General features: G+C 36.7%; 1 protein-coding gene across 1 annotated transcript in view; it reads left to right on the top strand.

The window, feature by feature from the left end:
* LOC119425923 (CUB and sushi domain-containing protein 1) overlaps positions 1-27,730 on the top strand; it is a 432,525-nt gene that overhangs the window by 392,001 nt on the left and 12,794 nt on the right. Inside the window, exons 52-64 of the mRNA XM_037693482.1 lie at positions 1,019-1,207; positions 5,109-5,285; positions 8,530-8,715; positions 12,775-12,951; positions 13,514-13,693; positions 19,539-19,712; positions 19,846-19,912; positions 20,738-20,844; positions 21,569-21,642; positions 22,204-22,315; positions 22,457-22,636; positions 24,372-24,431; positions 25,122-25,283. Of these exons, the coding sequence (XP_037549410.1) occupies positions 1,019-1,207; positions 5,109-5,285; positions 8,530-8,715; positions 12,775-12,951; positions 13,514-13,693; positions 19,539-19,712; positions 19,846-19,912; positions 20,738-20,844; positions 21,569-21,642; positions 22,204-22,315; positions 22,457-22,636; positions 24,372-24,431; positions 25,122-25,283 (1,845 nt within the window). The remainder of the gene's footprint in view (positions 1-1,018; positions 1,208-5,108; positions 5,286-8,529; positions 8,716-12,774; positions 12,952-13,513; positions 13,694-19,538; positions 19,713-19,845; positions 19,913-20,737; positions 20,845-21,568; positions 21,643-22,203; positions 22,316-22,456; positions 22,637-24,371; positions 24,432-25,121; positions 25,284-27,730) is intronic.

The following is a 27,730-nucleotide window of genomic DNA, read 5'->3' as shown; positions in this document are numbered from 1 at the left end:
ATAAACTGCTACTTACTACTTGTACTACTATCCCTACTTTACGATTTTTCACTTATCGCAGGACTTCAGGGTACGGATCCCCCGTGATAAATAAGGGACTACTGTAATGTAAAATTGTTGGTGGTGTAAATGTATACACAATTTGTTTGTATGAACCACAGTTACATTTTGTTAGAGTGGAGCTTTCTAAAGATGACTGAAATCCACTGTGGTTTCAAATTAGTTGTAACTTAATCAAACTGTTCCTCCAATCTGAGGCCAAAGAGCTATCTAAAGTAGGTAAACTATTAACTGTTCATAATTATTGACCAGATGACCTGACTTAACTATGTTGGATTTTTTTTTCCTGGATTATTGAGCATGAATTCTGATGTTAACTGTTCGTATCTCTTCAACAGAACCCCAGTTCAAACAATCAGACCTATTTCTCTAACAATAAAAATTGCTTTATTTTTGTACTGCTTGGGGTATACTGAAAAACTAGGCTTGAATCCAAAGCGTTGCACACTGGGGAAGTCAAATACTTGAGCCACAGGTGTAGAGAGAAATTGGAAGTTCAGCAAGCCACCTGTAGACATTAAGTAAAGGAAAACAGCAGGAAACAACAAGAGTGGAATAATAGAAACACGAGGGTTAATGGTAATACAGTCAGACCATGAAAGACGCTCAGACCTTCATTACACTCAGAAGTGTTTATTTTGTTTTCAGTGTCATTTAACTCATGAAATTTAAAATTGAAGTAAGAAGTTAGAACTTGTTGTGCCCTTTTAAAAGGATAGCCACTGCTTCCTTTCTACATTGATTGTTCAATACCTCATTTTTACATTACATCACATTTGTTCTTAAAGAGAAGACTGAATCAATGAACTTTGGGGGTATAATATGTTAAAAAAAAAATCTTTAAATATGTCATAATAAACATGCAGCCTTGTGAAATCTTCTGATATCTGTGTTTGGTTCAGGGAAACATTTTTTTGTACGTACAACTTGCTATAACAAAGTATTCTGTTCTCTTCAGTGGTGAACTGTTCCGACCCTGGCCATGTGGAGAACGGCGTGCGCCAGTCTGGTCTACGTTACCCAGAAATCTTCAGCTATGGTGTGACTGTGGCCATCCACTGCAAAAGAGGCTTTTATCTGCTTGGTTCTGCTGTCTTCACATGTCAACATAATGGACTGTGGGACCGACCAATTCCTCGCTGCTTAGGTATGGTTAAAGTTTATTTATTATTTTTTAAGCCATTGTAATAACAGAGTAAAAAAAAAAAAACTTCCAATAAACATCTGGATTTAGTAGCCTTAAAGGGTAATAAAAGTAAAAATATCAGGGGTTGTGCATAGAAAAGAAAAAAATATAATAAATGTGAAAACAAAAAAATTGCAACAGTTGTTCGCTGTCATTAGGTCATTTCATTTTTTAACAGTGTTACATTTTTAGTATTTTTTAAATAGTTTAAGAGTAATCAAAACAAAACAAAGCTTGTTTTGTACATTTAGTTATTGCCTAACATGGCACTAAACATCTTTAAATTAGTATAGTCTGTTAGAAAGACATTGCTCAAAAAGTCCTGAGGTTTGTTCCCTGGCAACTTTTCTAGCTAAATGTCATTCTCTGTGGTTTATTTAAAGAGAATACCTTTTCTTCTGGCACCTCTTAAAAAAACAAAAAATGTTTGCTTGGTATTTTGAATTTAATTGTACTGTCTTTATGATTTTAGATTTTAGGTAAGGCCTGTAGATATAACTCCTGTTTACTGATCATACAATGGTCAGATGACTCATCAGTGTTATTATTATTATTATTATTATTTTTCCTAAATAAGCTGTACCATTCTAGACGTATGTCTCTAAACTGTTTGGACATCATCTCATAAATATTTTCTACAAAGCAAGGATTTATTTATTTAGAAATTGATGAATTCTTTCTTTCTTGGAATTGTTCTAACATACATTTGAATGCTCCGGATGAGCAAACAGCTTATTGTTAAAGTTGCTGTTGATATCAATGATATTATGATCATTAAGCACATTTAAGGAGCCAAAGCACTTGTTTATAAGCTGGTGTTGATTCTCAGTCACCCAGAACATGTTAAATAATAAGAAAAAAAAATAACGATCAGACTGAAAAGTTTTGCAATCCGAAAAACCTGGAGAGCATGGAGTTCCAAGCTTTTTTTAATTGCTGCAGGTTAGATCAAACTACTAACGCATCAAAATGGAGTTGTTAGGCAGTGACGTGCGGTGAGGTTTGTGACTGGTGAGGCTCGTCTGTAATCAGATGCTCACATATATGAACCCAAAATAGAAGCTTATACTTCAATTTAGCCTTTTCTTTTAAAAAAGGCATCTAATTATGCTTTAATCAACTCCATACTCCTCTCTTTTTAAATCAATTAAAAAAAAAACATGTATTATCTTGCTTTTATTTTAAGATGAATGAGTTTGGAAAAATTGAGTTTAGAAAAATCTTTGTTTTGAGATATGATCTTCCATTTTGTCTAAACAAATTTAAACGAGCTACACACCCCTGCCCCACTGCGTAACAGAAGAACAGACAGGCTGCACCTGCTTCATTGTCCCTAAGGGGCAGCACTGCCCCCAATCGGTGAGGCAAGGTATTTTCTGCCTCACCCTGTGTATTTTCACTGTGCAATTATGACCGATTAGAAAGAATAAATATGTCACACACATTCATTCAATATATTACACAGACTGTAGAACATCAGCATGTGTAGCATATGTGTAATCAAACATGTATATTGGTGATATAAAGAGAGACGGCAATGGGCATGCGCCATCCACCTACTTTATATATTGTATATGACACAGCGCCACCAGAGGTGAACCAGAGCACTACACTCCCTCACCCAGCACATTTCTTCCATGCTTGAACAGGCAATGCGTAAATTCTGCAATTTTGACCATTGAAGTGTTGAAATAATTCAGAAAACTCTTTTATAAAACAGTTTTATAGAACAGTCAAGTGATCAAATGTACTTTCTTTTATCATTGTTAGTATTTTACTTGTCATGATGACATGTCTGCCTCCCCTGACCGCATGCCACTGTTGTTAGGACCTGTGTTTGTCAGGCACACACGATGTTGTTAAGTGCACGAAGGTGGGAACTAAAGTGAAACTGATTGGGAATCAGGCTTATGCTGTTTCTGAAGTCTGAAATTTGAGACCACCTTCTCTGTTTAATTTTTTTTTTTCTCTTTTGACATACATTGCTTCCTTTACCGCTTGTCTTTGTCAAAATTATGAACATTTTGTTCTTTGAAAAGTGTCCTTTATCCTTGAATGTAGTTGCGTCACTGAGTCATGTTTTGAAGAGGATGTGTGGAGAAGCTGTTTAGTTTATCCAATATGGAGGTCTGAATATTCCTGTAAAATGTCTCTACTGAACTGCTTACACCACACCACTCAGTTTGGGATTACGGGGTTGTCCTCATACAGAGGACCAGCCTCTGAGGAAGAGGTTTGAAAACCTAACAGAACTCTGAGATTTTAATTTCTGTTGGAACAGTTGGATAAAACCTGTTTCCACACATTACTTGACCAACTATTCATGATGGACCTACTAATCAAAAGATTTTATGTTATCTTTAAATGCACAATTTAGTAAACACCACATTCACCTTTTGTTACTATTTATGTAAGTTATGTGACTGACTAAATGGTATTTTATAACAAAATTCTTCAAACCCAGACCCATTATATTCATTGTAAGTATTACATGGAGTTTAAGGCAATTTTATGCATGTTATATTGACACACGTGAACAGATGGATGGATGACGGAGATTACTTGTCATTTTTCTGAGTTTTGGGGGGGTGGGGGGGATGCCTGCAGAAATGTCATCACAGTCAGATGGATTACTATGTATTATTTTGTATTTTCACCAAGAAAAGCAATATGAGGAGTGAAATGGCTTGAAGAGCCACCAAGATGTCTGTGAGGAGTGAATGAAAAACTGAAAGAAGAGGGTTCAAGAAAGAAAGGGAAGTAATCATAAGAAAGGGCAGGAGTATGAAAGAAAAAAAGCTTAAAGCTGTGTGTGTTTCTGTGTGTATGTGTGCATGCTTGTGTAGAAAAAAAAAAAAGTGAGCATATGTCTCTTAAGGCAATGGATGTTCTTGTTAGGAATCTACCATGGCAGATAGAAACTCTGAGATTAAACTAGAGAGTGATGGAAGGAGGCTGATTCACAGATGAACGGAGAAACACAAAGAGGTGAAAAGGAGCACGAGGAGAACACAGCAACAGAGAAGTAGAAATGAGGCATTAGACAGAAGGGGAAAACGGGGGCAGACTCCAGTGACATACATACGTCTGTCCATAGAGCATTACGTTTGAGAAACAAGGCCTTATCAGAGATTTTGGAGGGGGGAGCGGGGGCAGATGGCTGAGATGATGGCAAAGAAGGGAAGGAATTATACAAGTTGGAGGCTAAGGGGAGATACTGGGTGACAAGTCATTTACCAGAAAGACAATAGAGTTTGTTTGTTTTGTATCTGTGCCTTCTAGAAACATGTGCTCTTTAAAACAAACATTTCCTATTTTCTCTTTTTATTTTTTCAGGGGAGGGGTGGCAGGGGTCAGTGTCTGTTGCTTTAACACTACAGAACAATTACTCTTACTCAAAAAAGAAAAACTAATGGAGAATCCAAGATGTCATGTCACCGTCACTGTGAAACAACATTATGTCAAGTGTGATAATGGTTGTTCTGTGGAAACCTGTGAAAATTGGGGCAATCTATGTGGGTTGAGGCAATCTATGCAGATGTGTTTGTCACCCTCCACATCACAGTTTTTTCTCTCTATGTGTGAACTGATGTAACTTAGTAAAAGCGAGACAAATCAGAACTGATGCCAACAGAACAGGCATATTAACATTCTGTGATGTGTTGACTTTTTGTGAAACTGACAGTTCCCTCATTTGCCAGCAAATTAAATTATTTTTTTTTTCTATGACATTTACCCTCTACTTTTAGTTGTCTTCAGCAACACAGCTGCCCTATCTAATGCAGCTATCCACAATCTATTGCTGGGTGCAGTTAAACACTAACCCCCATCTTTCATTTTCTACCTCTCATCATGTGTACAGCTATTTCCTGCGGTGACCCCAGCGTACCACCTAACGCAGCAGTGTCTGGAACCCACAGTTGGACCTTTGGTTCAGTGCTCCAGTACTCCTGTCTGCCTGGTGGTGTCCTTGTGGGCAATGCTACTCGCCACTGTCAAGAAGATGGAACGTGGAGTGGGGCTCCTCCCTATTGCACTGGTAAATAATAATTTATTTGATGAAGCTGTATGTCAGATTAATATGATTTCCATCTGATAAACTAACAGACATTTAATAATCGATTTTTGTACAAGTTAAACTGGGCAACTTGAGAAAATAGGCAAGTCTTTGAAATCAAATTATTGTCAACAAGGAAATATGTGTCAATTAATTCAAACTGAACTCATCAGTTTTTGCAAAAACTACTTTATTAATTGTATTGCAGAGATTACAGAATCTGATGGAACATTAAGTTGCGTTGATATTGTTGAATACTGCAGTACCTGACATCTAAACTTAGATTGGGCATCATATGGCAGTGAATCCATCAAATTAGCCACAAATATATTTGGCAGGCAGAGCATGAATACACGGCACTTGAAATATAATGATGGTCTATTAATGCAGTCCAAGTAGTTTTTGTGATAGTCATATTGTGAACATTACTTGTGCATTGTTGCCAGTAGGAAATTAAAAGATTTTGACCATGCGTGACCTTGTTACTAAAAATAAGTTTCCATAATGAATGTATTAATTACCAGTTGGTTTGAGAAATAATGTTTATTTTCCCTCAGGAAACGCATATAAATGTTTGCCATACAACACTAGCTGTCATTTACTAAACATGTCAAGAACTTATTTATAGTGTAAGTGAAAGTCTCAATCTTTAAAACAAAATTAATTTTTAGTGGATATGTTCAAGTTATGAAACCAAAGAACTGTCAGCCAGGTCACTGAATGCTGTGGCTAAAAGTTTGTCTTTACGGTTTAACCACAGAGAGGTGTAACTCTTACCGCATGACTGTTTCCAGAGAATATTTAATAAATTCCACATTCCAAGGCAAAAATAACACACCTGAGGAGACATCATAATTTGAAATCAGTTAATCATTTTAATAACTGAAAAAGTGCAGCAAGCTGTTTATATCCTTGATTATAATTACCTGACTCAGGCTTATCAGAAGCAAACCACTCTAAGGCCACACTGCCCTCCTTACTTATTTCCATCTCCATACTGTAAAAAATAACTGCCACAGGTAAAAATGTGTGACCATTTTAAGACCTTTTGAAATGGCTTACTCTAGTAATTTGTTGTTAGAAAATGGCATCGATAATTATTATCAAAGTAATTAAATTCCAAAACAGCAATACGGTTCTGAAAATACCATGCTAAACCTAATACCTTTTAAATATGCATTGCTCGAGAACTGTACAAACTTGATTTAGTTTTAAATCTAAGTTCATTTTTAGCTGACCAAAAAAAAATCCGGGTGCAGTAATATGGATCTATAACCAGTCACAAGTGATACAGTACTGAGCACTGGCCTGAGTGAAACTGCTCAATTGAGTCTTATCAAACTGGAACCAGATTATCAGATAAAGGGTTGAAATCAAAATGTCCTGTGCTTGGATCGGTCTGTTTGAACTGGAAGAACGGCAAGCAGAGCAAACATGGCATGAGCTTCAGAGTCATCTGTTTCACAGGCTAAGGGCCTGCAATTCTTCTGTTTACTGGGAGTTACTTGGCTTGTTCCACATGTGTAAGAAACAACCGGAATATAAAGGAGAAGAACTTTTTTTCACTGAACAGGTTGTAAGTGTTGCTCGGCAGTAGGTTTATACAAACCCCACCACAGTAAAACTGATCATTTCCAAACTCAGCATCTACTGTCTCAATAGCTGAAATGCAATAAGCTTACGCTGCTGGCCTCAAAACAGAACACTCAGCAGGGCAGAATACAACCTGCAGCTTAAGACCTCATTTAGATGCAAGTGTCTGCATGTGGAGCCATACCCAGTTAAACTCACAGATTTCCCAAAATGATATTTTGCTGATTAAACTGTGAAAAATAATGTGTTCTTAAATGCTGGAATGGTTTGGAATGACCTACTTGCAAAGTACAGGTCTACAAAGTTTACTTGTTGAGGTACATTCATGCTTGCCTGTGTCACTACATTCATGGTTTGAAATGGAAAAAAAATGTGTTGATGCTGTTCCTGCAGCACAACCTTCATTTTGCTGATATTCTGAAGAAACAAATGCAGACTTTGATGGCATAGTTGCTCAACTGAGAAACATTTCCTCTCGCTGATTTCAAGATAGATTTCTCGGTTACACTTTACAATAAGGTACAAAAAATTTGCTCAACTACTAGGGAATGCCTAAGGAACAAATCAGGAGTTAATGGGTAGTTAACCAGTACTTACTGGGGAACACACAGCCAAGCCTTATTAAAGGACTACTGGTTAGTTACCTTGTAAATAAAGAGGAACTAATGAAGAACTAATGGGTAGTTACCAAGGAAACCAAAGAAAAACAAATCAGGAGCTAATTGGTAGTTAAGCAGTACTTACTGGGGAACACATAGCCAAGCCTTATTGGGGGACTACTGGTTAATTACCTTGTAAATTAAGAGGAACTAATCAAGAACTAATGGGTAGTTACCAAGGAAACCAAAGAAAAATGAATCAGAAGCTAATGGATAGTTAACCAATACTTACTGGGGAAAACACAGCCAAGCCTTATTAGGGGACTACTGGTTTGTTACCACAGAAACAGAGGATAAGTTATCCATGTGAGTTCTGAATAAACCCTGTACCAGTGAGGTCACAGCTCATAATTGTCAAAAACCTCTTTGCTAGTGATTACTTGTTTTATTACCCATTAGCTCCTGATTCGTGCCTCTTTAGTTTCCTTGATAACTACCAATTAGTTCTTGATTAGTTCCTCTTAATTTACTAGGTAACTAACAAGTAGTCCCTTAATAAGGCTTGGCTGTGTGTCCCCAGTAAGTACTGGTTATCTACTTATTAGCTCCTGATTTGTTTCTCCTAGGTTTCCATGTTAACTACCCATTAGTTCCTGATTAGTTCCTCTTCATTTCACAGGTAACTAACAAGTAGTCCCCAATAAGGCTGGGCTGTGTGTTTCCCAGTAAGTACTGGTTAACTACCTATTAACTTCTGATTTGTTCCTGATTCGTTCCTGAGGTGTTCTCCAGTAGTTAATCAAATTTTGTGTACCTTATTGTAAAGTGTTACCGATTTATCATGTCCCTTAAAGGAATACAGACTCCAACTTAATGCAACTCTTCTTTCTCCTTTAATGTTCGATTTAACTTGGTTTGCTGTGCAAATGGATGTAGCTTAGTCTGGAGGTGTATGGAGGTGCTTGGTTCTTTCATTGCAATACACGTTTTGTTGCACTTGGTACATTAGCCTAATGTGTCCTCTTTCTCTAAAGGTGCTGCTGTTGGAATATGTGGAGACCCAGGGATCCCTCCTCATGGTGCCCGATTGGGAGGGGAAGAATTTAAGACCAAGAGCCTTCTGCGTTTTAGCTGTGAGGCAGGATATAATCTGATTGGCTCAGCTGAGAGGACGTGCCTTCACAATGGCAGCTGGAGTGGTACACAGCCTGTGTGTCAAGGTAGGAAGTAAAGAAATGGCAATGTATGTGGCTCCCATTATCTGATGGTCTTGCTCTGGAAATATCTCTTACAAACTTGTACCCAACAACAACAAAAAATCTGCATTTTTCTGTCACTTGGTTTTGTACTATTGAGAATCAAAGAAGTGACTGTTCTACTGAGCAAACTAGATTGTTTGTGTGTGTGTTGCTGTTAACAGTTTTCTATTTATACAATCACTTTTATTGACCTTATTTCATTAGGAAAATATACTACTGCTTTATTTATGTGAGAGGCTGTGATGTGACAACAAAAACATACCGAGAGCTGTTTTTCTTGGTCAAGCATTTTGTTAGAAAGTTATTCCTAGCTCATTTCCTGTGGGTCTCAACCCAGTTTCCTCAAAACATTGTAACAAAAAATAACAATGCTCTAAAATGAGTCAGTCCACCTTTTGCACAAAATCTTTGTGCATTGAGAGATATGAAGCATCTACTGTAAAAATATTAATCAGCCAAGCCTTTGAATATGACAAGTAAAACCTGTTAAGAAGCATACAGCAATGTCTGTTTTCTTGGCACACTACTTACAATCAACAAGTAAGTCATTAGCAATGAATGTAATACTGTTTATTGTAGATTGTACATATAGGAGAAGCTTGCCCTTTGTCTATACAGTATGTGCTAGCTCTGAGATAAAAACTAGATTCATAAAGTAAATTAGACCTAGACTTCAAATGTTTTACACCTGAGCTTCTCTGATCTTTTACATATGTGATCCATAACATCACAAGTCCACAAAGATGCACCAATCACCACAAATATTGGAATTTCAGGATGCAGTTAGGCAACTTTGTTAAAAAAATAATAATAATAATAAAACACACACACACACACACACACATCAGTTTATTCAAAATAAAGTTGCAAGAAGCACCTCATTTTTCCTCAACTTGGCTCACCGTCAAAAAGCAGTCTAGCTGTAAAAACTGTACCCGATTGCTACAGGCCATGACACGATTACTAACATAAATTAATGAGCATTTCAGCAAGTTTCTAACTAAGTTTTGAATATACCAATTTTCAGCTAATATGGCTCTTACGCAACAGTCTAAAACTCGAAAAAAACTGTAAAGCAAATATCAAACATTTATGGAGCTATGTAGATGGTGTTTCATTGTCTTTCACAAAATTAATATTTATAGCTCAGCAAAAAAAATGATCCTCCTGCAGGATATTCCTAGAATTAGCCATTTCTACAAAAGTTTCAAACTTGTTTGTGGATTTTTATGCAATGTGGCCCAGATACAAAGTGCACTATTGTAGTGCCTCGCTATGAACTGGATCATCTATGGTTCTGTGCTAATACAGTGTCTTTCTTTATAGCAGCAGTTTTCAAAAGAAACTCTTTAAACCCATGGGAATTTTGGGTAAATTAAAGTGGGTTTTCACAGTGATGTAGAGACACTGGAATCCCACGCTGCCATCTGGTACCTTCCAATTCCCTCCTAAAAAAACTTTGTTGAATAAATCACACAAACTCGGGTATGTTGTGCAGGTTTTAGAAGCAGTTCGCTGGATGGGCTGTTACTGGAAGAGTGAGTCATACAGTTTCAATGCACACCTGAGTGTCACTTAGTGGCTCTAACACAAAACATCACTGATGTTCAAGAGAGGAGAAAAAAAAAAAGTGCTGGTATAGATTACGGGTATTTGTAGTTGTATATACATATCTCCTATTTGCATCTTTATTTCGACATATGTTCTAAGTCAATAAAGTTCATCTGCCAATTAAGTAAGAAAAAATACCAGGGCTTCTAACAGTACTGCTTTATATATATATTCCATAGAACATTTGAAATTAGAACTCAAATTATTTTTTTGGTCAGTATTTCATATCTTTAAACGTTATTTCCTTTTAGAAAAAAAACAAAACTATAAGGCAAAAAAAAAAACTATAAAGTATCTTTAACAGTTTATTTGAGATTTTATAACGGAGAAGCTCTAAATTAATTTTTCTTATTCTGAGTTGTGGCTTGTTTACACATACTGGAAAACCAACATGAAAATCTCGCCCTCTAGTCTTAGAATTTCAGATAAAAAATAAATAACGCCCACACAACTCTGAGATGTGTGTCTGTTTGCCTGTGTCAGTGTCTATTGGTGTAAGGCTAATTATTTAGGTCTGTCTACAGTTGTTTTTCATTAGGCTAATAGTGGGTAAAAGTTGATTCTGAAAGGGTGAGACATCTATCACTGAGACACAAACACAAAGAAATCCATACACACTTCCACACACAAATGCATTCACGTTTGCAGACTGCATCTACAACCCATCACCCCATCACAGCTAGATGAAAACACCAAGATTTACTCTTGCATTGAGCTTTTAAGGGTTCTAACAAATGAATCTAATCAATAGGTGGTTGATTGTTCAGGCCTGTCAACTGTCATGATCCTATTAGTGAAATGTGTTGTGGTTGGTTGCTAATTCCTGCAGATTCTGTTAATGTGCTTTGCCAGCAAACTAAAGTTTAATAAATCAGATGTTAGACCTTTCCTGTCTGCATTTAAGGACCCTCCCTTGATTATAATAGTTTTTAATCTTTAAATCCAAAAATGCATTTTACTAGAGTGTGACATGCCCACCATTATAAAACAGTAATTTTGGAATTGTGGAAATGCTGAGGATAAAGATGTGTCGCTACATATAAAATGGATATTTTTTTTTATGCTATTCATTGGAGTTTTTATCAAAAAATTGCTCCGACCATAATTAGTTTAAAATATCCGGCAGAAACTTTCTTGGGAGAGTTGAGCTAAGGACAAGATTACACAGCCAAGATTAAAATTGATTCCTGTCATTTTACAAATCCAATCTGAAACTTTTCATAGCAGTTTTTACAAATGCTGTTTAATAACGTTTTTCACCTTGTCATTTTGTAATGCACAGTTATTTTAGAACTCTGTAGGTGTTTTAATCACGGTTTGTTGTACATGTCATTTCCAGGAATGGTTTACATGAAACTTATGCGGTAAATTGCGGTCACTGTGCAAGATGCGGGGGACACCCTGGACAGGTCTCCAGTCCATCACAGGGTCGCATAGAGACAAACGAGACAAACAATGATTCACTCTCTCACTCACACCTAGGGACAATTTAGAGTAACTAATCAAACTAACATGCATGTTTTTGATCTGTGGGAGGAAACTGGAGTACCCGGAGAAAACTCGCGCATGCACGGAGAGAACATGCAAACTCCACCCAGAAAGGCCCCTGAACCAGTATTTGAGCTGGGGCAACCTTCTCGTTGAGGGGCAACATGTCTACCAACTGTGCCACCATGCCGCCCATTGAAAATATCATATATTGATATCATTAAGAATATTCCATTTATATAATCTAGTAACATTTTGATTACTGACAGCATCTCCACAAAACACCGCTTTAGAAAAGTCTGAAGAGTCCCTTCCTGTTTTGTTGAAGGACTTTAAAAGAAAATTGAAAATATTCACCAGTTTGTTCTAAAGGATCATGCAGCATTAACCAGCCATTATCAAAAATAAAAATAAAATGTATCGAGTGTTCTACACTATGACCTCTTTGTCCTGAAGACAAGTCAGAAACGACATTTGTCCATAAATAAAAATGAAAAATTAGCTCTGCAGCCCTGACGCTAAACAAAATCTGCTTCTGTTGTTTGTCTCATATACTGTATTAAAACTCCTGACCCTGCTAGCTGTCTCAAAGTATTTGTATTCTCTGCCAGCACACATAGCTAGGCAGCAGCCAACCTTGGTGTGTTCTTAATGTTTTAAACAATAGTACTTTGGCAGATTTTATTGACGCTGTCAGTTTAGGAGCAGCTTCCTGACGACCTGCCACACAGGGTTGGGGAATCAGTCCAACCACCTTTAGTCTATATTCAGCCTTGATGACTAAATTAATTTGATATTTTATTTTATTTCCAGCAGGTTCTTTTAGATAACCTTATTGTCACATCAGACCAGGACAGACTGATAGGAAGACAATTGTTTATACTTTTGGCTACTTCTGACTGTTAGTTTCTCTATTTTCAGCTGTGTCCTGTGGTAACCCTGGAACCCCTGCACATGGCAGAATTGTCTTCAGTGATGGCATCACATTTGGCTGCTCTGTGGCTTATGCATGTTGGGAAGGATTCAAAACGTCCGGCCTGACCACCAGACACTGCACAACAAACGGGACGTGGACGGGTCAGCCCCCAGACTGCACTGGTAGGACAGCTTTATCCCAATAAAGGTTTTTTTTAAAGCAGCATGGAGCGTAGCTATTATTACATTACATTAGAAAAGGGTGGTCTAGCTTTATTAAAACAGTAAAGTACAATTACTGAGGGCTGTTCATTCCTTATTTGGTTACATTCAAGTAGATTGAAAGGTGGTATAAACTGATCTTGGATTAGTATCTAATGGACTGATATGCAGAATCTAGTGCATGGAAAGTTGAGGGGTGTGGGGGTGGGGTGGGGGGGGGGTGAATGTGTGACAGATAATCCAACTTTAGTTTAGTAGAGGCAGACAGACATTTTGGGAAAAGGATGTAGGAGGTAGAAGAAATAAAGCTGCGTTTATATCAGGGGAGTTAAGGGAGGCTGTCTGTATGGAAGAAGTGTTGAAATATAAAAATGTTTTCCACACCATGATTGAGAGTTAAGTTGTATTTATAGTAAAAAGAACAAATTCAACAGACATGCCAATAAAAAGTCCTTGTGCGCTTCTGCAGACACGTTTTTCTTATTTGTACTTTATCAACAAAGTTTTCATTTTGTTTCTGTAGTGATCGGTTGTGGGGACCCTGGTCCAGTAGCCAACGGCATCTATTTTGGCAGTGACTTTACCTTTAACCACACAATATCCTACCGCTGTAACCCTGGTCATTTGATGGAACTGCCTGGGCCTGGTGTTCTGCGATGCACTAAGGATGGAACTTGGAACCAAACCAAACCCAGCTGCAAAGGTATCAAAAACTGTTCCTTAAGAAGCAGTGTTAGTGATTGTTAGTGTCTGGTGCAGTTTAGCATATGGTTGCTAGTTAGAAATAGCTCTGCAGGCAAATGTGTGTGTGTGTGGGGGGGGGGGGGGGGGGTTGCAGTTCTACAGGTAAGAATCCAAAAGTGCTCTGATGTTTAAGCACAGATTTGTAAGAAGCTCATTTCAATGCTGGTCAAAGCAGCACCAATTAGAGAGGAGACAAACAAAAGAACATGCTAACAGTCAGTATTTTATAATAAGAGAAATCTGTGTGACATCATCACAGCTGTCCTGCTCTAGGGTTAGCCTACGATATTCACTTGTTGATTTTGAAACGGTGCTTTTTTTATACCAACACTGACTTCGTAACAGTCGCAAAACCTTACTAAATATTTTCCTACGTGTTTGGTACTACACTGAAATTGTTAAAGAACCTCTTATTTTGATTGAAAAGAATCTGATTTATAGAATCACTTGTCGGTGTGAGCTTTTTCTCCAAAAGAGCTATGAAAATCCATCCATCCATCCATCCATCCATCCATCCATCCATCCATCCATCCATCCATCCATCCATTATCTTTACCCCATTCTTCCTTTACGGGTCACGGAAGCTGTGAAAATTGTTTTGTCTGAACTTTTACCACGTTTGCCTATAATTTTGAACGATGTTAAATGGTAAATGTTGTTATGATAGTGTTGCTGTTGCTGTAGAAAAACATAGAAAGCTATAATTTAAGTGAGTTTAAAATAAAATAAAATAAACTGTTTCAAGGTGAGCTGATTTACTGAAAATACACTGGAATTGTGGGTTGAAGCAGGAAGTCTGGGACACAGGAAGATTAACCTCCTGACACTAACAATATTAAATCATGCCCTGTTCAATGAAAGTCTTCTGTTCTTCCACAAGCACAAGCAGAAAGTAAAAAAAATAGGCTTAGTGAAAATGTGTTGTACTGTACAACAGCCTGGTTTAGACTTATGATTCTCAACAACAGAAGAAGGGGAATGTTTCCCCTTCCCTGCTGCCTCTTTTCACAAACAGAAACTCCTGCTGGCTTTATCGGTTGCAAAGACTTTGAACTAAGATGGGGAAAAAAATGACAGAAAACAAGGATAGATTGGGCTGAAAGAGAACCAAAGAAAGATGGAGAGAGTTAAAACGGAGACGTGTGTGATAGGCAATGACTTGGAAACAGGAAACTGAAAATGGAAATTATAGGAGTATGAGACGAATAGAACAGGATGAGAAGAAAACTGCTTTAAGCTCACATTCATTTCTTTCTCTCATTTCATTTGATCATTTCATCACTTTGGTCCTCAGTTGGGTTATTGTACGTTTTAGTTTATTCTCCTTGATTGCATTCCCTTTGTGTTTATTCTGCCCTGTTGTGGAACCAATTTTTGTATATATAAATCCACAGACACGTGAGCTTACAAGATCAGTGTTGCCAGGTCTTCTTAAATAAAAATAAATCTACTAATTAAAGTAATTGTAGGAGATGATAGTTTTTTTTGGACCAAAAGAAATAACCTCGAGTGTTAAAAGAAAGGAAGAGAAGGAAGGACTGAAGAGATTGAATGTTTTTATAATGGGGAAAAATAAATAAAAATCAGAGAAATGTAGAAATTAGAGGGGAAAAAATGTGTTGTGGAAAATAGAAGTGAACACAAAAGAAAAAGAGGAAAATGTAATGAGCGCCAGTGTGGTGAGAAGAAGAATGCAAACGTGAAACAGGTAAGAGAGAGGAAGTGAGTGATGGGAAAGATCAAGAGAGGCAAATCAATACCTGCCCCCAAACCTGTAAACACACCGTGAGAAAAGAAATTAGGCTCATAAAACGTGTTGGCTGACTGAATTGTACCAAGAGAAATACACCTAACAAACCAAAGGAGGGGGGAAACGGGGGAAATGGCTGAAATGGCGTGAGAAGGAGACCGAGAGAGCAAAGGGGAGGGCGTGAAAGAGAGGAAACCCTTGGACAGAAGGATTAGCAGGTTCAGTAGGTTTTAATAATGCATGGAAACAGAAAGGAGACAAGTGACCAAGTGACGTGCAAGTGAAAACCAACGTGGAGACGTGGAAAGAAATAAAACGGTTTTAGAAACCTTCAGTTGCAACCACAAGTGTTCTTCAAGCATCACAGAGCAGAAACGCTGGCCTTGAATTTTAAGTGCTGTAGTCAATAAGAGTGTTTTCTTCCATTTTTAGACAGCTGGAGTTGATTCGATAATAACAAAGTTGTTTTTATGGAGAAGAAAACACTCATACAGTGATTAATTTGAATCCCCGTTAGCTTCTGGCCAACCTCAGCTATTGTTCCCGGAGTCACAAAGCAATAAAATGATGAACTACTTTACAAAACTGGCAATGACTCTGCAGGTGTGCAGATTTTTACGTGGGACAAGTACTACCAGTTATCAGAAAGTATTGTAGAGTGGAGAATAAGTTAAATGAAAATGTAATGTTATTTTTTGTTTGTTTCAGATCACAACTTTTTGGCAAGGCTTCTTAAGGATGCATGTGACATCCAAAGCCAGAATTATTATGCTGATAACCTTGCTTCTGGTTGTTGCTATTGCCTTGAAACCACAATGTTACTAAAATACATATATAAGCTAAACTGATGGGAAACATCTTTATTTTAATATTTTTAACACTGTAGTATTTGGATACCCCAGCAGCTCATAAAATGATTATCATCTCACTAATTTTGGCTTTGAACGTCACGGATATCCCAAAAAGAAAAGCTTGTGTCTGTTTGTCACTATTTTTTGTATGCATGTGTGCACTGTGTCTCATTACAGCAGTGTGAATGGAGCATGACACCATCTGTCTCCTACTTAGACAAAAATTACACCCGCGTTATGAGATGTTCGAGGCTATGCAGATGGCTATCATTTGGGAGTTAGTTACATGCACACACAGAGATATTTATCATGTCATGAAGTCATCTGCACATTTATAATTGTGCATTACATCCATTGTAAGTTGATGTATACATTGTTAATATTATTATTATGTATGTTGTCAAACAATAAAGAGGCATTATTGTTGTTGTTTTTTTTTTTTTTTTTCAGATTTTAAACCTATCACAAACTGCTCACATCATTGTGTACTGCCAATTTCAATATTAAAAATAATCCCACAACGTGAGCATCAGATGTAAAAAAGACATAATAATATTTTGATGCACATAACATCACATACATACATAGACATCACATTATATTTTAGATTCAATGTAGAACAATGAATAACAGTAGAAAGGTATCTGTATTTTTAAGTTTTGTTTAATTATATGATTTAAAACGTATGTATTTTTTCTACATTAATAGTTTGATTGGTTTACAAATTATGAGGATAAAGATTATCATGATCCTAAAAGTTAACAGCATAAAAAGCCCAATCAGTAATTAATGAATCAATCAATAAATTAGAATATGAATATAAAACTCAGAGCTGCTTGATCTGAACTTTATTTTATCAATATAACATAATCCACTAATGGCTGAAAAAGCAACAAAAATGATCAATTGAAAATTACAGTCGACATGTTAGTTTTCTTAAAGCCTAAACAATAAAAAGTTATCCCAGGCCCAGTTCATATGGTAACATCTTTATAAGAAAATGTAAAATGTTTTTTTATAACTTGACTTGTTTTGAAACGAACAGTATTTTAAGAACTCAAAAAACTAGTTCTTTTTATGGATGAAAATAATCTTTTAATGCCACCCTTGCATTTTTGTATGTAAATACAGCCTTTTTTTGTAAACTATGATGTCATTGAATCACCTCTTGTGGTCAGTGGACTCATGAACTCATACTGACACAAAAATAAAATACTAAAGTGGCAACAATAACTTACAGAAACAACTCGAGGAGACAAGGAGGAAAACATGGAGGAGAACCAGTCATGGCATAAGCACACAATGACAGACTGATGTGAAGTGAAAAGCTGAGATACTTTATAGACAAGGGCTGATGAGAGGAGTGGAGACGCCTGGGCAAAATGATAACTAGGAGCAGGTGAAAGCGAGTAGGATGGGAGCTGAGGAACAGAACCTCAATGAAGCATGAACTGACGACATAACACAGGGAGGATATGAATTAAATTGAGCGGCATGGCAACGAAGTGGTTAGGGCTGTCGCCTCACATCAGGAAGGTCACAGGTTCACACCCTGGCCTTTTCTGTGTGGAGATTGCATGTGTCCTTGTGCATGAGTGGATTTTTTCTGTGTACCCCAGCTTCTTCTCACAGGTCAAAATCATGGATATTAGGTTAATTGGTAACTTTAAATTGTTACAGTGTATGAGTGAGACTGAGTAATTTGTCTTGTTTACTGTGATGAATATGTGATCTGTCCAATATGTCTCTCAAGCAATACCTGCCCAGTCTGAACCTTGCCTTTCACACATCGGCTGCTGGAGAAAGGCACTAAAACTTCCCCCACCCCTTCAAAAAATGAGTAAAGCAAATAGATTGATGGATTTCCAAATAGATCATAAATTATTGGAGTATTACTCAGATAATCTGTGATTAAAACATCTCCAATTTCAATTAATAAAAGTGCATGAAAGCAGGAGCTAATCAAAACACTCATCAGATAATGATGCATCCATCTTCAATCAATTGTTAAATACGAGGGTTGGAGTACTTTTTTTTTCTTCATTCACTGTGAATACTTAACGGTCATGTGTAGCACACAAGCAAAATTTAGTGCATTATTTTATATTAGGCAAAATATGCAGATTGTTCATTTGTGCAAGGCCAAGATCAAATAATTCTAATTGCACTTCATCAGTTATGCCATTTTAAATTATTACCAAAAGTTGTTCTGTCTCCTTTTATAAGAAATCAATAATTAACAAAAAAATATTATTTAATAGACTAAACTGTAAAAGTATTGCAATTTAATTCAATTACACTTATGATGGTTGCAATATAAAATTATCAACGTGTCATACAAAACCTAACGTGATTAGCATCATGTTTGCCACAGAATACTTTACACAAATCATGTTTAAAAGACATTAAAAAAAATAAACATTTTAGCTAGTGATAATGATTTTTGACATTTAAAACCCTATTCAGATTTGCCCATATCTGCTAAATGATGCATCAATAACATATTTTAACCCCCACACCTACCCCTAAATAAAAAAAAAAGTTTTGATTTATTGTATTTATTTTTAGCAAGGACTGTCAACAAAACCTTGTCACACAACTGTTACTTGCACAAAATATTTCTTGCCAATAGTTCTTTTGCTGTCCATGTTCCTGCGAAGCTATTAATAGCCTTTTGGTGCTTAATTTAATCTTAATCTTCTGATTCAATGAAATAGAAACATGCATGTTTCTAAAAGCCTTTTGTTTGTTTGTTTTTCTGGTTTACATACAATTTTAAATATGTATTTCTTACTAAATTTTCACTGTATGACAGAATTTAGTTGTACTGTTGATGGTCATATTGTTTCAAGAAGACTGGTAGCGTTAGACTTTTAAGCTAAATCTTAATAATGATCATAGTGGACACAGAAATGTTTGTGAGAGAATGCATAACCGTAGATTATTATTTTTATTTGTTTATTTTTGTGTGAATTCATATAATTAACATGGAGCATTAGTAATCTTTATATAGAGTTGCTGTGAAGATGATGACGGTGGGATGGGTTTCCTTAGTGGTGTGATGTATCTACATACACCAAAACAAGACAATCTAAACTGCATTAACACACTGTGCAGATGTAAATTAGCTTAATTATATATAATTATAAATAACATATATTATCTTAATTACATTAAGTGTCATGTTTGCATGTTTGTTTCAGTGATTCAGTGTGGCCCACCCACTCAGGTGCTTCATGGAAAGGTGGAAGGGACTGATCATTCTTGGGGATCCAGTGTTAGCTACAGCTGTTTTCAAGGTTACCAGTTGTTCACTGCTGCTGTCTTAACCTGTGAAGGGAATGGGACTTGGACAGGAGATGTTCCACAGTGTTTGCGTAAGTTATCACTTGACAGTCTATGGCTGTAAACTGCACTACACTGAAGTTTGGCTGATGTACAGCTCTGTCATTGCTTATAGACATTTACATCAGCTAAAGTTCTGTTACTGTTGTTGTTTTTTTTTTCTAGCTGTCTTGTGTGGCGATCCAGGTTCTCCTGGAGGAGGATTCAGAGAAGGGAATACCTTCTCTTATCGGTTAGTGATCATTTTACCTGTTTTTTTGTTTTGTTTTGTTTATATTTACAGTAGCTATGTTTACATGGACATAAGTAATCAGATTAAATGGCCATTCAGAATAAAACTGCATCATGTAAACGCCCCATTTGGATTATCCTTTGTTGATTCGGCTCGATCCGAAATAATTTGTAATCAGAATGAGACAGGTGGTTTATGCCCATTCATAATCCGAACGGTGTGCATGTAAACACTTAATCTGTTGATTTTTTTTTTTTTTTTTTTTTGATTGTGGAAAACTGACCTGACTGTGCATGTGCAACCTATGTCTACCTCATGTCTAGATGCTAACATTAGCATGTCAGGGAAGTGAAACTGGGAGCGACACATTTCTACTAGAATCTTTGAAAGAGCTCAAAATTACCTGTAATACCTGCAGCTCAATCAGGGAGTGCATTAACGACTCCACCGTCATTAAAACCTGTCGCAGGTCCATTTTGGGCACTCAGGTTTGTTTAGGTTCATCCCGGAAGTAGAACTTCTTCTTCTGTGTTTTTTTTTTCTTTTTTTAAGGAGAGTTTACCACTCTGCACATGTCAGTCAGTACTTCTGTTCAGAATAAAAGCCCGCTGCATGTAAACGCTCATCGTGAACGGATTGTGCCGATGTAAACGATACATTTGAATTATTTAATCTGAAAATATTTCAATCCGGTCAAAGAATTTTACACATGTAAACATAGCTAGTTTGTCCTTATAATAATCTGTAGGACTATATGGCTGTTAATGATGTCTTCCAGTCACATTTATTATTCCCTTGTTATTTTTATGTAAACATTTGTTACAGGTCAGAGGTCAGGTTCTACTGCCATGCTCCCTATGTGTTGGTGGGTTCAGCTGCCAGAGTCTGTCAGGCAGATAGAAGTTGGAGTGGCCAACAACCAACTTGTATAGGTAATGACGCAAAACAGTTTTTTTTTTTTTTTTTTACCTTCAAAAACATGGTAAATGTACAATATGTGATACGTTTCAAAATGTGGACAGTGTGTGCAACGCCATCAAATTATTCAAATCACCAGCGCATCAAAGGAAATTTGGTTTATTTAATTTATTATACAGAGGGGTGTAAAAGAAAAGATATTTGCACCTATTGTTATTATTCTTAATGTTGTCGTTGTTTGAGATGATTTGATATTTCTTTGGTAACTTTAACTTGAAAGCTTATTTTGGAATTGTTTTATTGTGTTTTTGCTAGTCATCAACTATTTTCTATCTTACTTTTCCCCCTAAAATTAATGTTTTTGCTTTAGTTTTGCGTTGTGTTTCATTTTGCACAACAAAGTATAATAAACTCATCGCTATTCTGAGGGAGGTACAAGTAGGTCTGACTGCATATTGATTTTATTACCTATTGGCTATTTTAGCCCTAAAAAAAATACACACAAAACTCTACAGATGAGGCATTCAAATGCTAACATTTCAATTTCTTTTAAAGTATGAATAACAAGAAAATCTAAAACTATCTAAAACAAATTATACAAGTTTTGTTCTTCTGTAAAACAGAGAAGACGTATGTTTAGACTGTTTAAATGATCATATTCCATTTTTAACTTGTATTAGAAGAACAACATATAACGTTTTGCTTATTGTTTACATTTGTGTTGCATTGTGAATACAGACCCAGTTCTCAACAGCTGTCGTGATCCAGGAACTCCAGCCTATGGGATCCCGATCATGGCCCAGGGCTTCCAGGTGAGAACCACTTGTGTTCACTGTGAACTCTCTGTTACACCAGCTGCTAATAAAATACCCTTTCATGGTTTCTGGGTAGGATATTTTAGTTAATGTTCTAAAATTAAATATAAAATATGCTCATTTTAAATTTTCAAAGAGAAATGAAAAGCATGTGAGGATGAATTGGCTGCATTAAACGTTTAGCTGACTTGAAAAAAAAAAACCCAGCAGTGTTACCACTTTAATCAAATAAGAGGATGTGCCAAGATAAAAGAAAGCATTAAATCTGTGAAAAAGGTGTCAAATGAAAGCAAGTTGAATGACTCAGCTAATTGCTACATTGCATCAATGCATTTCCATGGGGTTGAGGGCAAGAGGATTTAGTACGGTTTAAAAAGTAAATCATTATTAATGCAAACCAATAAAAAATAGAGATGATCTGACATATCAAGGGTGTCAGTATTACGCTCATTGAAAGAAAAGTACCTAAAATATAAAAATTATTTAATTGTAAGGTAAAATCACATTGTTAATCTTAGATGAACTTGCATTAATCTAATATTGTGTTATGATATACAGGTTGGCAGCAAGATTTCCTTCAAGTGCCGCAAAAACTACCACATCCTTGGTTCAACAACGAGAACGTGTCTGGAAAATCTTACTTGGAGTGGAACTCAACCCGAATGCATAGGTAAGGAAATAACTCCTCAAAGTAGATGCAACTGATATTTGTCGTCATAAAAATGAAAAAAAATCAAGCTAGCAGTTTGTCTGTTCTATTGTAGGTGATTTTGTTGTCAGCTTACGTCTTTTTATTTTGCCCATCACTCAGCTCATTCGTGCAGACAGCCAGAGACACCGAGTAATGTAGATGTTCGATCCATGGACCTGCCAACGCTGGGATATACACTGATTTACACCTGCCAGGAAGGTTTCTATCTGTTAGGAGGATCAGAGCACAGAACATGTAAAAATGATGGGAGATGGTCAGGAAAGCCACCATTATGTAAAGGTATTTACGTATTACCTTAAAAATACACTGTTGTTTTTTAAGCGCTTAAAATCTTAATGACGCAATAGACGTATTTGGTTTGGACAGATAAATGCCGATCAACTTGATGTAATTTCTGTGCTTTTGAGGATGTCTCAGTCAGAACACTGGAGTGATATTATTTAAATATGTGTACTTCTACAAAGACCGGTCATTTTCGTGACCTGCCTTGCTGTCTGTATTTACTGAGTTGTGGCTGATTTCCTTTTGGTCTCAATATGATTGCTATTTGTGTGTGGGATCCCAAGGTTTTTGCAGCTGTTCTGGACATCTGCAATATTTCCTTGAGTTAGGTCTTCAGCTGTGATCACCTTACCTCTCCTGTATACTGTCTGACCGCATTTAGGTCAAGGTCAAGGTGTCTTTATTGTCATTCACATCACATGTGGTACATGAGGTGGAACGAAACTATGTGCACAGGGTCCCAGTTACATACAACAAAAATACAAATTGTAAAGAAAAAACAGTAGTAAGCTCTAAGATATGAACTAAGAAATACTTATATTTATCCATTCCAAATAACATTCCAATGTTTTTGCTGTATATCCTGATGAGGAAGATCAGTGAGTCGATGGCTCCCTGATTTTTAACATACAACTTGAGGTCGTCCATGTAAAAGGGAACTGATGGCTGTTCCATTTGGGAACCAGTATCCATATCTCTGATTATCTGTCAGAGAGGGCTCAGGCCCATGCAGAACAGGAGTTGGAACAGAGCATCCCCGTCATATATGATGCACTTGATGCTGACTTGTCCAATTGGCCTCTAGAGTCATCTTCTATATTCCCACTTAATTCTCAATGATGACTCTTAGTGTCCTGGTTGATGTTGTACAGTTTCAAGCAATATACTGTAGCCCCTCGATTATCACGGGGTTTATGTTCCACACACCCCAGCGATAGGTGAAAAACCGCAAAGTAAGAACGCTATGTTTATTTTAGTACATTTTAAGGCTTTATAAAACCTTAACCACTCTTGCAATGTTCTAAACTCTTAAACCTACATACTTTTAACAACATACGTATGTATATGTACTGCACAGTTCTGCAAAATTTTACTCACCAGCTCTGCAGAACAGCAGCTCAGTTCCAGTTTGGCAAACATACCCTGCAGCGAAGAAGCCCACCACCCCATCCAGGTTGATGTACGTGTGGATAATTGAGCTTCAGGAAGCTTCAGGATTATTGGTGATTTCCTGCCAGTTCTGTGAGCTTAAAAGATAGCATTGATTTGCAATGGAAAACTTTCCCTCCATTTCGGCAGAAAGCAGCGGCCGGAAGCACTGTTGGCTTCTGGGTAGTGTAGTTCTTTTTGACTGGCGTTACAGTGTAGACTTATTGAAAAAAAACTACAAAATGGCGGCACCTGTCTGAAGTACTTTTTTGGTTAACTTTTTATCCCATAACGCCCCAATCACATGAATAATATTAAAGATGACAATTGTTGAAAAACCATGAAAGTGCGAGTCCGCGAAAGTCGAACCGCTAAGTAGCGAGGGACTACTGTATTACATAACAAATATACAACATAAAAATTTAATATTATTTTCTTTTCAGAATCTTGTACAAGTCTTGTTTCTTTAGAGTTTTTACATGTGAAATCTTTATTTTCCATTATGTCTGCACTTTGTGTACTATTTTCAATATTTAAATGCCATGCAAGTAAAACTAAACATTATACTCTTTGTATTTTTCAGTTGGAGTGAAAGTAAATCCCAAAGACAGAGATTCAGATGTGCAGAAGAACAAAATTCGTGGTTTGTAGGACTTACAATATTTCATTTTCACTGCAGCCTCTATTTGCCCCATTTCAATTTTAATTTATAAGAGTGTGTTTTGTTGCTTTTTCTTAAATAATCGTAACTGTCAAGTAAAACTTTTTTCAGACTGTCATAAACATTAAGATAAAATGTTTCAGTGTGTATTAGTTTTGCATCTCAGTGTGGATAAGCAGCCTTCAAGAAATGATGAAAGTTAAACCAAAGTTGTAGGAGGACTTCTCATAGGTTCAAATGGAAGAAAATAAATAAGTGAAAACATTCATCTGCAACACCATGAAACATTTTCAAGTCTTAAATAATTTTCTGTATATTCAGTTAGGAAAGACAGAAAAAAAAAAGATGGAAGCTAGGCAATTTTAGTGAGAAAATTGCAACAATGAGGTTTCAGATGAGTCATGTTTCAAAATCATTGTGGGACTCATGCAGGCAGATAGTGATCCAGGAAATGTGTAGGCACAAAAGAACTCAACACATTTTGGTAATTGTCATTCTAAGATTTCGCTTACTATCATCCTTTTTCATTTTTTTTTCATACTAATGCTGTTTGAGGGGAAAAAAATGCCAATAAAATATCTACCAAACATACCAGTATGCATTTGCATCTTTTCATTTAAGTAATTGTAAACGTCACAGTTTTTTGTATGTATTTCTCTCTCTCTCATGTAGTTCCAGTTGATGTCTTCTCTCCGACCTCTGAGTGGAGTGGTTTCTACGAGTATCTGGGGAAGAAGCAGGCCACCACGTTTACAGTCACTGGGTTTAATGCCAGCAGTGGCCGAGTTAACGTCACTTTACTGGAGACCAGCGGGGTGTCAATCAGACTGTCAGGTAAAAGAAAACAAAGAAAATGCTTTTCACTCTTATTAATTAGCCTAACACATTTTGCTTTGAAATTTGTCCTTCCAAAATTGTGGGCCAAGATGGGGTAGAGGCAGGACAGCCGACTCGGGACCCAAAAGTCTCAGGTTTGATCCACAGCCATTCCTGCATGTTGTGGTGTCTCTGAGCAAGACACCCTATCCTTGATTGCTCCCCACTTGCATATATAGCTGCCCACTGCTCCACCTGGGTGTATCCCAGGTGTGATGGGTTAAATGCAGATAATCAATTTTGCCATTGTATGGAAACATGCAATGATGACAACACATAGCACTTTAATTATATATTTAACCTGAAAATGATGGCTATATACATATATACAGTATCTCATTGTTTCTAATTATGTTTTCTGTTTTATATTTTATTCCATGTGCTGTAAATATATCTTGTTACTTTTTATTTGATGTGATATTTTTGTTAAGCACTTTGGTAACTGTTTCTGTTTTAAATGTGCTCTATAAATAAATGTGACTTGACTTGACTAAAACTAAAAGTCCAGTTACTTGAGACCATTTTTATGTTTTTAGAATAACAAAAAGGACTAAAACTGATAATGTACAGTATCTGAGATATAAAATACTTTAACCACAATAATCTGAGCAGCATGTGCAAATGTAGACAGTCCGTGGGAACTTTTTTGTTGTATATATTCTGTATACAGTATTTGTTTTTTGGGGTTTTTTGCAATTTAGGGTTTTTCATAAGCCAGTAGTTGAAATTTTTCAGATTTTAATGCAGTTTAAATAACCCCAAAATATTGGTGGTTTAAGTATAAAATAGGAAAATAAAAATTCAATTCAATTCAAAAATGCTTTATTAATCCCAGAGGGTAATTAAGTGTTGTAGCTCATCATCCTGGTTTCATTTAAGAGTCGTTATAGATGCTGATAGCTGTGGGCAAGTAGGATCTCTCACAGCAATTCCAAAGAGTCCGACCACAGGTACCAATCTGTCCACCCGGATCCAGCCCACCGTCAGATCTGGTGGTGTGCAGCTGGAAGGTTTTTTTGTGAAAACATTTTTACTTTTGGACATTTGTTATGAAGCGTAACCATGACACCAATGTGTTTTTTTTTTACAACTGGGAGGAGCTGATTAACATCTCAAAGCTCAACTATTTCCTCAACTACAGCCTCAAATCCCAAATGAGTTGTAAAGGAGGTGCCATGGATGCATCTCCATCTACCTGACAGAGATGCTCGAGTGATTGACTGCTAAATCCTGGAGCTGGCAGGAAATGCGGCTCAGGACAACAAGAAGACTAGGATCATCCCCGACACCTGCAGCTGGCTGTCTGCAATGATGAAGAGGTCAACAAGCTGATGAGAAGAGTGGCCATCACTCAGGGAGGAATTCTGCCCAACATTCAGGTGGTCCTGCTGCCTAGGAGGACTGAGATGCCCACTGGGTCCAGGTGGACTGATCAGCATCTGCAGCAAGATTATTTAGATCTGCTGCGGGACAAATTGCTGTGGGAGATCCTTCCTGACCACAGCGATCAGCATAACAACTCTTAATGAAACCAGGATCATGAATAACAACATGTAATTTCCCTTTGGGATCAATAAAATATTTTGAATTGAATTGAATTGAAGCCATGGAAATATTTGTGTAACGTAATTACTTATGACCTGTTCTTTAAGTGTTTATACAATGTCTATACTAGTTTAAACATGGGATATTTTTCAATCAAGACACACTTGATCATTTTTTTTTATTTCAACTTCCAAAAAGTACAGTTTTTAGAAATTATGTTGCTTATTCACAAAATGAATATAATCAATGTACTGCCACCTTCAAATTATCACAGAAAACCTTTTAGATAAAACTAAACAGAAACTTAATAACAGTAGTAATATCAAGTAAATATTTGTAGAATTAACAGTATTAAAACCACTTTAAAACTTTACCTATTCACCCAATGAACATAATGTTAACATGTTAAAATAAAAGTTTGAATATTTCCTTACCTGTTGTCCTGCCCAGCACCTCCTTGCAGAATTGGAAGTCCACCAAAATGCCCAGGGGTAGTGCACCAAAATTATTAATTGATCTGCAGCAGAAATGTCCATGGATTCATCCAACTGAACAGAAAATTGCTCACATGAACACAGTCTATCCAGTAGCTGTAACAGAGTTCTTCAGTTATTCTCCTAACAGTGTCGTTGGAAAGTGGAACAGCTTTAAGCTTAGTAGCTGCGTCTGCACCCAGGACAACGTAACGCATTTCCACTGCTGCTGGGAGAATAAGTTCTTGTTCAGTCGAGTGTGGCTTCTTACTTTTTTGATGCCTTGAGCTACTAAATAAGAAGCCCACTGTGCTTTCTGTGAAGTTGTGGCCAAGTTCACCATTCGTTGTATGTAGTCGTCTCCCTTTTGACAAAAAAAAGGATATG

The sequence above is a fragment of the Nematolebias whitei genome, chromosome 2 (assembly GCF_014905685.2).
Source record: "Nematolebias whitei isolate Nwh7 chromosome 2, NemWhi1, whole genome shotgun sequence".
NCBI classification, from domain to species: Eukaryota; Metazoa; Chordata; class Actinopteri; order Cyprinodontiformes; family Rivulidae; genus Nematolebias; species Nematolebias whitei.
This window is presented reverse-complemented; position numbering and strand designations above follow the sequence as displayed.